The 12,212-nt window shown below is 39.0% G+C and overlaps 2 protein-coding genes across 8 annotated transcripts in view; one reads left to right on the top strand and one right to left on the bottom strand.

Moving 5' to 3' along the window:
• LOC147577496 (uncharacterized) overlaps window positions 1-3,401 on the bottom strand; it is a 38,321-nt gene extending 34,920 nt beyond the window's left edge. The window contains 3 exon segments of the mRNA XM_086675700.1: window positions 105-195; window positions 346-415; window positions 3,308-3,401. Coding sequence (XP_086531826.1) covers window positions 105-195; window positions 346-415; window positions 3,308-3,401 — 255 coding nt within the window.
• The window catches only part of ST3GAL6 (ST3 beta-galactoside alpha-2,3-sialyltransferase 6), an 85,137-nt gene that overhangs the window by 14,337 nt on the left and 58,588 nt on the right, over window positions 1-12,212 (top strand). For 2 of the 7 annotated variants that reach the window (XM_086675647.1, XM_025913747.2), the window contains exon 2: window positions 7,105-7,266. Coding sequence is in view for 4 of the 7 variants with exons in the window: in XM_086675646.1 (XP_086531772.1) it covers window positions 10,263-10,329 (67 nt within the window). In the remaining 3 variants the exon portion in view is untranslated. Of the gene's footprint in view, window positions 1-7,104; window positions 7,267-7,657; window positions 10,330-12,212 lie in introns of those variants that run through there. The other 5 variants (XR_015240347.1, XM_025913745.2, XM_086675646.1 and 2 more) reach the window with 4 other exon arrangements.

Raw genomic sequence — 12,212 nt, 5'->3', positions numbered from 1 at the left:
TGGAACTTTGTTCTTGCAGCTCTGGGAAACAAATACAGAGGGTTTGCGGTGGGCCTGGGGGTCCTCCTCTTTGCATCCCCCCCAAGGGTGCACCTGGCCATTGCCCTGGCTACACCCTGTCCAAGCTGCTCCTGTCTGGATGGGCTTCCAGGATGCTCTGTCTCACTGCTGGTTGCTCCACACCTGTGATGTGCCCTGTAGGAAGACAGAGGTTTTGTTACTGTTATATGGCTTTTTCCTGATTTCTTCACTAGTGTTTTCAGACCGAGCCAGTTTGGTATCCTGACATGCCTCAGACGAAAGCCTTGCGTATCAGCCTTTTGGGTCTCTGCTGAGGGGTCCTACCTATCCTCCTGCATCCAGACTGGGGCCACATCCTCCATCTGGTTTCTCCAGTTCCTCTGGTCCAAATCATCTTTGATAGGAAAAAAAACAAATCAAACATTATTCTTTAAATGCCATACTCTATTTTAGTATGGCATGCTGAAAATAAAGGTTTCATTTTGCTGTACAGAGGCATATCAAAGACCAATTCTCATCTGAGAAAATAAGCCCTCAGATCGAAATGCAGCCCAACAATTAGACTTTAGTAAGTAATCAGGAACTATGCAGAACATATTAGATAACAGAGCACCTTCTTTAGCAAAGGATTAGTTTTAGTCCGCCTTACAACTTATCTGTTTTTTATTCTGGGCTGAGTGTCTGGTGTGGGGAACCACAAGGATTGTACTGTTGTGAAATCCCCAGGGAGACACCACAGACTCAGGCCACTTCCTGTGCTCTGGGCTCTTTTGTGTCCTTGCTTTGGGACCTAGGGTTTCGCTGGTGGCTTTTGACTTAAATGCTCTTAGCACAGACTCTGTCCCTTAATGTCGTATGTCCATAGCATGTGCCCCTTACTTTCTGTCCAGAAACCATTACTTACTGCTACTAACTATGGGGAAATCTTCAGGACATTTTTAAAAATCACAGACACGGGGAAGTTTCAAAAGTTTAAGTGATCCTACTTTTGGTTTCTGGTCTATTTGTCATTCCTTATTCTCATGCTAAGTCTCTTTCAACTGCGAGTTCCTGCTGTTTTTACTATCTATCTATCTATCTATCTATCTACCTATCTATCTATCTATCTATCTATCTATTTCTATTTCTTTTCTGCCCTCTGAGGGGGAATGCAAAAAAAAATGTGGTTTTAGGCGAATCATGTATTCAGTAAAGTATGCATATTATGCAATAAAAATAATAAAATGTGCACCTCGAATCTGTAGTTAAGAGGTTAGAATGAGGCAGAAGGTTATGTTTGGTATGTTTAATTGTCTATGTTTAAATGTGTGACTATATGGATTCGCTGTCTTGGTTCAGATACTCCTTATGTTCTGCGACCTTGTGCCATGGGATAAATGAGTAATAAATATCTGTGTCAGATGGATGGACGGACAGATGGATTAATGAATGATGAAACTGGTCCATCTTGAACAGTGATTTTATTGAACTACTGGTAGGATAAATTTCAGTTGGGTTCACGGCTGCATCCTGTAGCCTGGAAGGATTTCCCTAAGCCCAGAAGGATTTCTTGGACTAGAGTCTGGGATCTAGAAGTGAAATCTCCTTGGCTTGTCTGTGGAACATGCTGAAACATTTGGCTAGTTGTGTGAAAATGGGGCCACAAGGTCTGACTCCATTGTGGCCTCAGTATGACAGAGTTACTTCTTTCATTGGAAACCTAGATTTTTTTTTTTTTTTTCTATTCACTGACTTGGGGACCGCGTACACTTCTTTGGAAATCAGCCAAGAGACTGCTCTTCCCTTTCCCTCTGAAGAGAAATGCCCTTCTTCAAATTCCGTTTTGCCTTTTCTGGACTAGGTCATCTTACAGTGTGAAGAATGCAGCCAATAGTGAAGTTATCCGTATTTTGAAACATTTGCCTTTTGAGGTTTTCTCAGAATTCTTCCGTATAGAAAATGACACTAAAGGTGGAGGAAACCAATAGATGGGTCTTCACGTATTTGTGAACTTGACCTCAGTTTACACTTCAAAATAAAACTTGTTACAGTGTCCTTGAGCAAAAAGTTCCCTTAATGTAAATAGATCATTGTTTTTGGTCACACTGTTTATAGGTCTGACCACTTCACGATCATTTTATTGCTTTGCTTAATTGTCTGTTTTATCAAACATTAACTCTGACACATAGTAGGCACTTGCCAATCCCTTGATTCTGAAGAAAAAATTGTTTATCTTTCTGTGTGGTTGTGCCTTGGATTATTTTCTGGCCAGAGCACAGAACAAGGCATTCCAGAGAAATATTTGTTTTGTTTATCTGCTTGCTCAAACGCTCTGATTTTTCTGTCCAGGGTGGTGTGGCCAGGAGGCGAAAGTGGTTGTAAGATACAGACTGTCTTCTGCATCTACTTTCTCTTCAGTATGTTCTGTTTGCAACAGGATTAGTATAGGTTCGACTTAACTGGAAATTTATTTTCTCATTTAAAATACTATTAACTTCCCCTTTTGAGAGAGCCATAGCATTTTAATTATTTAGTTATTTTTACCTGACTTGAATTATCAAAGATTTATGTTTTTAGAGAAAACCCCATTTAAAAGGGAAATTTCAGTTTTAAAGTATTTCTAGCCATTTGTGAGATTCACTGTCTCAGTAAACTATTTTATTGAATTATCTAGATTATTATTTTATTGAATTATCTATTATCTAGATTGAAAAACAAAACAGCTTTGGCTCCAAAATAACATTTATATAGGCAATTCTCTGAGAGCAACCTAAATGTCCGCTAGTAGGGAATTGATAACTTGGTGATGCATTTGGTTGATAGAATATTCTACAGAACTTAAAAAGAATGAACTAGACCTTTCTGCATCACATCGATATGGATGGACCTCAAAGTAGAGTGACAAATGCAAATTTCAGAATATTATATAATTGTCATGTAAATGTTAAACATTACTTAAAACAAGGTCACATCCTATATAATGTTTATGAATGTGTGTGTGTGCATGTGAATAAAAAGTGGAACCCACATGCGCATGCATGAACAGGAGGAAAGTTCCACGTTGACCTGCTCGTGGGGAGCTCTGATGGCTCTCAGGTACAGAATAAGGACCCAGGCAGCAGAGTCCCTAGACCAAACACCTTCCTGCTTTGAGACGTTGGACAAGTTGACTTCTCTAAGCCTTTCTGTGTCCTTATGTGCAGAGTTAGAGTAACGGCGCCCATGCCAGTGCTGTGTGCGATCTGTGAGTTCCTGCGGTCGGGTAGGCACACCGCCAAGACTAGCTATTAACTGTTTTCATCATTACTCCCATCGGCGGCTTCAGTTCTTCTGTGTGAAGCTTTCCTTCTTACCTCAGAATCTTTGCAAATGCCATTTCCTCTGCCCGGAATGTTTTTCATTTTCACCCTATTTCATCTGGTTAACTCTTGAGTAGAGTTCTCTGAGAATTTCCCCCAAATTCTTCGAAGAAGCTCCCTGTCTTTCCCTAGCTGGGTCAGTTTTTAGCCATACCAATATTGTAACTTAATAATTAGCTGTGAACTTCTTGCTAATACCTGCCTCTCTCCTGGATTGTAAACTTCTTTTTTTTCCCCCTTCACTACTTTATCTTTAGTTCCTTGAACAATGTCTGGTATAGAATAGGCATTGAGAAATTTTTTATTGATCACTTCAACACTTATTCTAGAAGGTAGAAACTTTCAGAGTTAATTTTATCAGGAAATAAATTTGACTCACTTTGCCAAAAGGATTAAACCTACTGGTATTAGGAAGTAAATCTAGGATTATATGATTTCATAAAAAAAATTACTTACATAAAAAAATCACATGCATTGGTTTATTTGTAATAATATTATAAAGTACCCCAAATTAAGATTTGCATCGTGTTTGTAACTTGGCTTTAGAGAATCCTCTGATGGATAATAATATAAGCACAGATTTTTATGTGCTGTGGAGAGCAGAAGAATTTCCAACACTTAAATTTCGATTTTATGTATGTTCATTTGATTGCTTACCCTCAAGCTAATTCACTTTTTTTCTTTTAAAAATAGCAAAGGAGGAATTAACAAACAGATGATACTTCCCAAGGGACAGAATAAGCTAAGTTCATTCAGAATTAACTGAAAAGTAAATAAGCAGTTTGGAAAAAAAGGGCTTTCATAAATCAGATTTCATAAATCTGATTTTCATAAATCAGAAACAACGTTTAAGCAAACTAAAACAGCAAACCCTTTGGAAGGGGGACTTTCAGAGTCAGAAGAAGGGCAGGAAATGGGTTTCCTCTCAGTTCTTGGTTTATTTACTATGGGAGAGAAACGTGAGAACACTTTAAAGTTTGAGGAAAGTCTGTGTGTTCAGATATTAGCATATTTCTCCAGGAAAGACATCACATAGGATTTTGAACTGATTCAGGTCCAGTTTTATTAGATAAGTCAGGGAGCAGAGCTAGAAATGGGGACTTGCAAAACACTGAAGGAATTTTTATGACTCTGATGGATAGCAGAGAGGTGAAATTCAGGGCCAGGTAAATAATATAAAGCCCTACACTGAAAAAGAAGACCACAAATTGTAGCCTTGGGAGACTTACCTCCTCCCCACCTTTGGAGACACACAATTTTATAACAGGTCACTGGGAAAAATTTGTAGCCATGTTTTCTCCATTCTATTTCTCTGTTAACTGTAGAATCGTAAGTAGAAATAATAAGTAACTGCATTTTTGAATGCTGAGTGTCTGTTCAGTCAGTCATTCATCAATCACAACACAGTTACTCGGTTTCAAGTATTTGCCAAACTTGGTGCATGAGCATCATTCGTTTGTTTGTTTTATTTGAGGGAGAGAGAGAATCCCAACAAGGCTCTGTGCTGTCAGTGCGGGGCCCGACTTGGGACTTGATCTCATGAACTGTGAGATCATGCACGACCTGAGCTGAAGTCAAGAGTCAGACACTTAACCGAATGAGCCACCCAGGCACCCCTTACTTTTTTTTAAATGGAAGTAAAACATCTCTTCTTTAGAATTGTGCAAAATTAGTTGCTCTCAAAAGTATGATTGCGGCAGTCACTGCAAGATACCAAGATACAAACTTTGTAAAATTTTGGATGTGTGGACTCACAAAGTCCTGCTAATTACCCTTTAACCTATTTATTTATAGTCATCTGCCCCCAGATCAAGACTGGAGAATACTTTTGAAGTCATATGGTTAGAAGACTCTGTGTGCTTTGGGGGACACAGGTTTAAATAACATTCTAATGTGTGTAATCAAGTTATATCCTTGACACTCAAAACCCACGGTCTTGACCCTTTGCCTCACCTGGCAGGTTGCTTCAGATGCAGATTCTCAGGCCCCACCCCAGACCTACTGAGTCATCATCTACAGTTTAACAAGATGTTCACGTGATACCAGTGGACATTCAAGTTGGTTAAGCACTACTGTCCAAATGTATCCCAAGTGGTTCTTAGGACAAAATACCTTCAGTAACAAGTGACTTCGTTATCCAATCAGTCAACCTGTATCATCTTTAGGCAGCCCAAATATTAGCAAGTTTCCTCCTACTGAGCTCAGAACTAACTTCTTGAATATTGCATTCCCTGGCTTTGGCTTAACAACTTGCCCCCCCCCCCCCCCCCCCCAGCCTTCAAACCAACTTAATGCCTTTTCTTCATGAAGGTCATTCAAACATGAGAATGGGCCATCTCGTTTCCTCCCTTGATTTAAGCTCCTCCAGGTGTAACTAAGTCCCCATCCCTCCAGCTGTTCCTGGTGTGGTACTGTTTGGGGTTTCTTTACCAACTCTTCAGAGTAGATCATTTTAAAGGATCTTTCCAACTTTAAAATTGTGATTGCTCTTTTACTTCAGCTGCTGATAAGTACTACTGGGTAGAAGATGATAGAAACCCAGGAGCTGCACTTTATTTGCATTTAAGGAGAATGACTCTGGGGCACAAATGTACAATTATCCATAATTTCCTTAGGCTCAAAATTCCGTTTCATGGTAGAGACTTCCATTATAATAGCTACTAAAAAGCACTACTTTGCCTTTCTTCTAACTTCTAAATGCATCAACTACTTGATATTTCAAAAGTGAAAATTAGCATTTTTTTGGCTATAAATTTTCATTTTCAAAGAAAAAAATTCCCTGTAATCCACAACTCAGCACATCAATGGATTTCATTTTTCTCCAGTGTCTTTTGGTAATGGGTCACACACACATAGAAATAATCTTAGTGTTCTCAGCATTTAAATGTTTTCCTTCTTGGTGGAATCTAAATATTTTTTATGTTATTATATGATTTTCATAATAGTTAAGCACAAATATTTCCTTATTGCAGGACATTAGAGTTCATAGTGGCTTCTGAAATAAAGTATTTGCCATATTTTTGTTTTGTTTTGTTTTTAATTTGTTTCCTAAGAATTGTTTTTAAATAACATATTTTCTACTAACACAAGTGCACAGCATGCAGTCTTGGTTTTGTTTTTGTATCAGGGTTGGTCTTGTGTAATAAAAGCTGTAGCAAGAGGAGTTTGAGATTTTTTTTCAATTTTTTTTTTTGAGAAAGTAGCCCACAGCACATTCTTAAACTAGTTGCTCTTCACACAAATTTCTCCATGCTTCCTTTCCCCTCACGTTCTTCTAGACATTTTAATTCGTCTTGACCTCCTCATTCTCCCGTCTCCCTTCCCTTCCTCCTCAGAGAATTCTCGGAGCAAGCTCGTCTCTCACCTCCCTCACCACTGCATTTAACAATAAAGCTGTGTGTATGTGTGGAGAGAAGCTGAAAAATAAGACAGATGGTTCTTTCATTACCAGGTTGTTTTGGATTAATTAAGCTGGATGTGTTATTTTTTTTTTTTTCAAGGACACTGAGCCAGATCCTGTGGATAACCAGTCATGAACTATAGTAATGTAACATAGGCTGCTGGTTTTGCTCTTGGGTTTTTTGTTTTGCTTCTTGGGAATTTCATCATCCGGTAAAGCATTTTGGGAAGGGTCCGAAGTGAGTTTACCAGATGTGTTCATTAAGGATTTTTTGACAGCTTGAAGTTTTCCTTGGGCAGTTAAGCCTATTCTTAAGAAACATGCTGTCTTTGTGTTTTATTTCAGCACTTGCAAGTGAAGCAGCAGCACAACTCTTTGTTTTGGATTATTCCTAGCAGAGAGGCTCCAACAATTTTGCAGACGGACTCCTGGGCCTCTGGAACCCGTACTACGTCCTTCACATTCAGGAGCAGAGAGCCTTTGCGAAACAGATTCCTAATAGTGGAGGTAAGCCAAGGCAACACTACCACTGTCTCAGACTTCTTAGATGTGAGTGTGAACATTTGAAGTGTTCGTATACAATGTTGCCACCTCTAGCAGGTGACTTTATTTTTTAATTATTTTTAAAAAAATATTTATTTTTTTGGGAGAGCACAAGCAGGGGAGGGTCAGAGAGAGGGGGACAGAGGATCTGAAGCTGGCTCTGTGCTGACAGGCTGACAGCAGTGAGCCTGATGTGGGACTCGAACCCACGAGTCGTGACATCATGACCTGAGCCAAAGTCAGACGCTTAACTGACTGAGCCACGCAGGCGCCCCACCCTCTCCTTCTTTATATACAGCTGTCTGTTAATTTATCTCTTATTAGTTCAACATGTGGCCAGAGGGCCCATGAGACTATTAAAGTAACCAGTGACTGGTCAGCACATCCCAAAGTTAAGCTATGGAAGTAATAATAATAATGCTAAATATATATAATTATTATTTTAAAGTTTGTTTAAGTAATCTCTACCCCAATGTGGAGTTCAAACTCACGTCCCCAAGCTCAGTAGTCTCATGCTCTTCTGACTGAGCCAGCCAGGCACTTCTTAAATATTATTTTTATTCTCAGTGTGAATTTGTCTTGTTTGGGACTGTTCTAAATCAGTATGGAAGTTAAAGAGTAATAAAATGCTGAAGTTAAAACTAGGACATTACATGCAGCACATGTATTATAGAAACTGCTGTTAAGCTGTGTAACCATGGGCAAGATGCTTGCCCTCTCTGGGCCTTGTTTTCTCAATAGAATGGACTCTAGTTCCCTCTCTGTCCTTAAATGCTACAATTAATAATAATTTTATTAAAGTTTCTTAATATAATTTTTATGCATATTCTCCTTACCGTTCCTGAACCTATGTACAAATTTAAGACTCACTTCATAAATTTATTCTGAGAAAGCTTGGGAGCTCAAATGTCCATCAGGAATTATCTCCATGTTTCTGTATAGCCCCATGCATCTGTATAGTATTTCCGATTTGTTAAGGTTCATCAGAAAGCAGTTATTCCACTAGTAAATTTGTTACGTTACTGTTTTGTTTGAAAATAGTTTTGTGAAGGACACCCACTGACTGAGCACATAATGCTTTAGTGGTCCCTGGCAAATTTGGTCATTTGCAATGCTTTTGGGATTTGGTCCTTGGGACTCTCTTGAGCTCTTTGTTCACACCGAGATTATTCATGAGTGGCTTCAAAGCCCTTCCCCAGTGTCCTGGGCCACTGGGCTTGCAAAACTATTGAGTACCACAAACTTAGCCTGGACATAAGGCTGGATCTTCAGGTTTCTTACTTCCAGATATATCTTAATTTAATGGAATCCGAGCTGTAATCATCTTGGGTATTTGTAGAACTGTCTTTCCCACCAATCTGTACATCTCTTGGCATCACCTGGAAATATTTTTGAGTCTTTATATCATAATGGATTCTGGTGTGTGCCTGCGTTCAAATTCAGCTCTGCCCCTTACTGCCTGGGTATTCTTGAGGACGTTAGAATTTCTCTGTGCTTTCGGGTCATCATTTGTGTGATAGGGATGACAATAGTACCTTTCTCAAAGGGTAGTTTTGAGGATTAAAATAATTGCATCTGTAGAATATTTTAAACAGTTCTATTATGTAAATGTTCAGAATATAAGCTATTTTTAAAATTGCCATCTGCTGCAGTGTTTCATTTCTGCCCCCATCCTCTAGGGCTGACAGATACTCAGCTCTTCATCCTTACCTTGTTAGACATTGCTGATTGGCCCTGGTACTGTATTTCCTTCTGAATCCAGAACACAATGCTTGAATCCTTCTCAACAGTATAACAGCGTCAGAGACAGCTATTTGTCAATTCAAATTATTTGCAGAGTTATTGATTTTATTTCTTGCTTCAAGACATAAATTTGATATGCTTGTTCCAAGTCTGCATTGTTTGTTTTTGCTAAAACTCAAGAGCAGTTTTATTATGACAAGCATAAAAAGGTATAGCTTCTGTAGCCAGAAATAGGGTCTCATTGAAGCATGAGTTTTGCTAATGAATTACTACTATCTTGAATGCCTTTCATTTTGTATTCAGAAGGAGATGAATAAGGCTTCCTATCTGCTTTGAAATATTGAAATGAATGTGCAGAAACAGCTAGCATAGTAATGAAGCTTAATCTTTTGAGGCTATTAGTACAATGTCACTAGTTCTTTAGGGTCTTTGCCAGGTTGTCACAAAGTTCATTTTTTTAGTAAGGGCTTGGTATATGGGTAGCTGATATTTCATTAGTTTTAAATGGAGAATTAGAACAAGGTTGGGAGAGTCTTTCCCATGTGCCAGACTTTTACCTGAGTGCTTTATATTTACTACTTACAGTAGCTCTATTAGGTGGTATTATTCCCATTTTACAGCTGAAGACACTGAGATGTAAAGAGGTTAAGCAACTTCTCAGGCTCCTATGGTTAGCCAGATATGTAGAGCTGAGACTCAAACCCAAGGGGTCTGATTGCCATGCAGGCAACCTTAATGCCTAATTAGGCTGCTGCCTGCAAAGAATAAACTGCATGAAGAGGAAGATGAGAAGGTGGAAGGACCAAATTATAAAAGTCTTAAATGCCAGGATAAGTGATTTTATGTTTATTTGGCAGACAATGGGAAGCCACTGAAAGTTTTCCTGTAGGGCGGGGTGACAGAGTGAGAGCTGGGCTGTAAGGATTTTACATGAGGTACAGCAGGTGGGCTGGTTTAAAGAGAAGGGAGATTAGAGACCATTGCTAGAAGCTGAGAAGTAATGAGCACGTGGGTTTTGGAAGCAGCATTAAGATAAGAGCTTGGGAACGCCCATAAATGGTGTGCCAAAGGGGAAGAGGCCAAGACACATAAGCAGAGAGGTGAGACCCAGGCCAGTGAGTGCCACCTGAAGGAGGTGGTTCCGAAGTTGAACACCATGGAGGCTGGAGAGGATTGGAACAAAACAAAGACTAGTGGGCCATTACTGTGCACCCCCCATGAGACTGGAATTGTGCCGGGGAAAAGTCCACATTAAAATGTTCTGTGCTACCAACTCTGCTCCTTGTGAGTGAGGTCCCCTTGGGCAAGTTTTTCGATTGTTCTAAATCCTGGCTGTCTCTTTGGGGGTTCAAGTTGTGAATAACAGTAAGTGGAGATGCTGTTGTAAAGGTTGGGGTGGTAATTCAGTTGACCGTTTTAGGCAATGCAGAATGCAATGTGTGTCCTGTAGATATAATGAGAGGAGTTGTGTATATTTCCTGTCAGAAATGCCAGTAGTATCGTAGTGATCGTGGTAGTAAGTGGAAGGCTAAGACTGGAAACAGTATGGGACTGAAAATGTGTAGGGAATTTACAAGGCAACCGCAAATATTCCCTAGAATGTGAGGGACATTTTTCTCAAAGCCACTTACTTTCAGAGAGAATCTGACTAGTTTTCTCAGAGGAAGTTCTGTTGGTTGGAAAATTTAAAAGGTCATGTCTAAAAGACTTAAAGGAAATAGTAGGGAACTTAGAATGAGCTTCCAGTTCTTCTCAGAAACCCTTTTTGTGAATCCCTGACCTTCTCAGTGGGGTATAATTTCTCTTTCCTCTGACCTTTTCCATTAGTACTTCTCAAACACAGATCACCTGAGGGTCTTGCAGATTTGATTCAGTGGATCAAGGGTGTGGGGCTGCGATTCTCTATTTCTGCCAAGTTCCCAGGTGATGCCAACACTACAGGTCCCTGGACCCCACTCTGAATAGCAGGACTCTAAAATACTTTTTAGGTTTCACAACAGGTAAGCATACTTATTTTGAAATCGTGTAACGGTTCTCTCATCAGACTGAGCTCTATTTCCCATATCCTGCAGCACACACCCATAATGAGTGCTCGATGTTTATAATCAATTCTTCTGTCAGTGGTTTGTATTATTCAGTGGTATCAATAACTTTAATTGTTATGGGTGGATGGTTTTTTTTTCTTTTAACTGAGAAATTGAAGCAGATCTGTTCAGGAATAGGCGCCAGAATACAATATAAAAATTTTATATAAAGTTAAGCATGCATTTACTGTATGACCCATGAGAACATATGCTCACCCAAAGGCATGTACTTGAATGGTTGTACTTGAATGTTAGCTTTACTAACAATAACAACAACAACACCTTATAAAGAACCAAACGTTTATTACCTGGTGAATTGATAAATAATTGTCATATAGCCATATGATGTGTTACTACTTACCTATAAAAAGGAATGAATTCCTGGCACAAGAAACAATGTGGACAATTCTTTCAAAAGCATTATACGAATTGAAATAAGCTAGAAATAATATACTTATTTATGATTCTATTTGAATGAACTTTTAGAAAAAGCAAAAGTATAGTGATAAACCAATCAGGGGTCAGGAAATGGGGGAAAGTGAGTTGGCCGTAAAGAGGAACCTGGGAACCTGCAGGGGAGGGGTGGGGTGATGGAAACATTTGGTATGATTTTGGTGGTTGTTATTTGGGTGTATACGTATGTCAAAACTCATCACATTGTACACCTAAAAGTGAATTTTATTATAGAAAAAATTTTATCTCATAAAGTTAAACAATTAGCCACAATCGTTAACCTGTTAAGATCTAATATTCCTTGGAGGTATCTTATCAGTGGGATATTAATATAAGGAAATAGAGAAAATTTCCACTCTGGGAGAAGAAATGGGTCTCTGGGAGAAATTATGAATAAACAGTAGGAACATAAGTTCCCTTAAAAGCTTCTTTGTGTATTTTTAATGTAGCTGAGTCTGAAGGGAGAGATCTTGAAAACAGGAACTTCAGTTCATTTATTTTTAGCATCCAGTATAGTATGCCATTTGCTGAATGATTTTAGTGTGCCCACTGTGCTATTAAAAAACAAAATTCTGCTGAAAAGTCATTTCTGTGCTTTTTTATATTCTTTGCAGTGAGCACACTCAATTA

This window comes from Puma concolor, chromosome C2, assembly GCF_028749965.1.
Source record: "Puma concolor isolate L17-30 chromosome C2, mPumCon1.1.hap2, whole genome shotgun sequence".
NCBI classification, from domain to species: Eukaryota; Metazoa; Chordata; class Mammalia; order Carnivora; family Felidae; genus Puma; species Puma concolor.
Note: the sequence above shows the minus strand (reverse complement) of the source record. Positions and strands in the feature narration are given on the sequence as shown.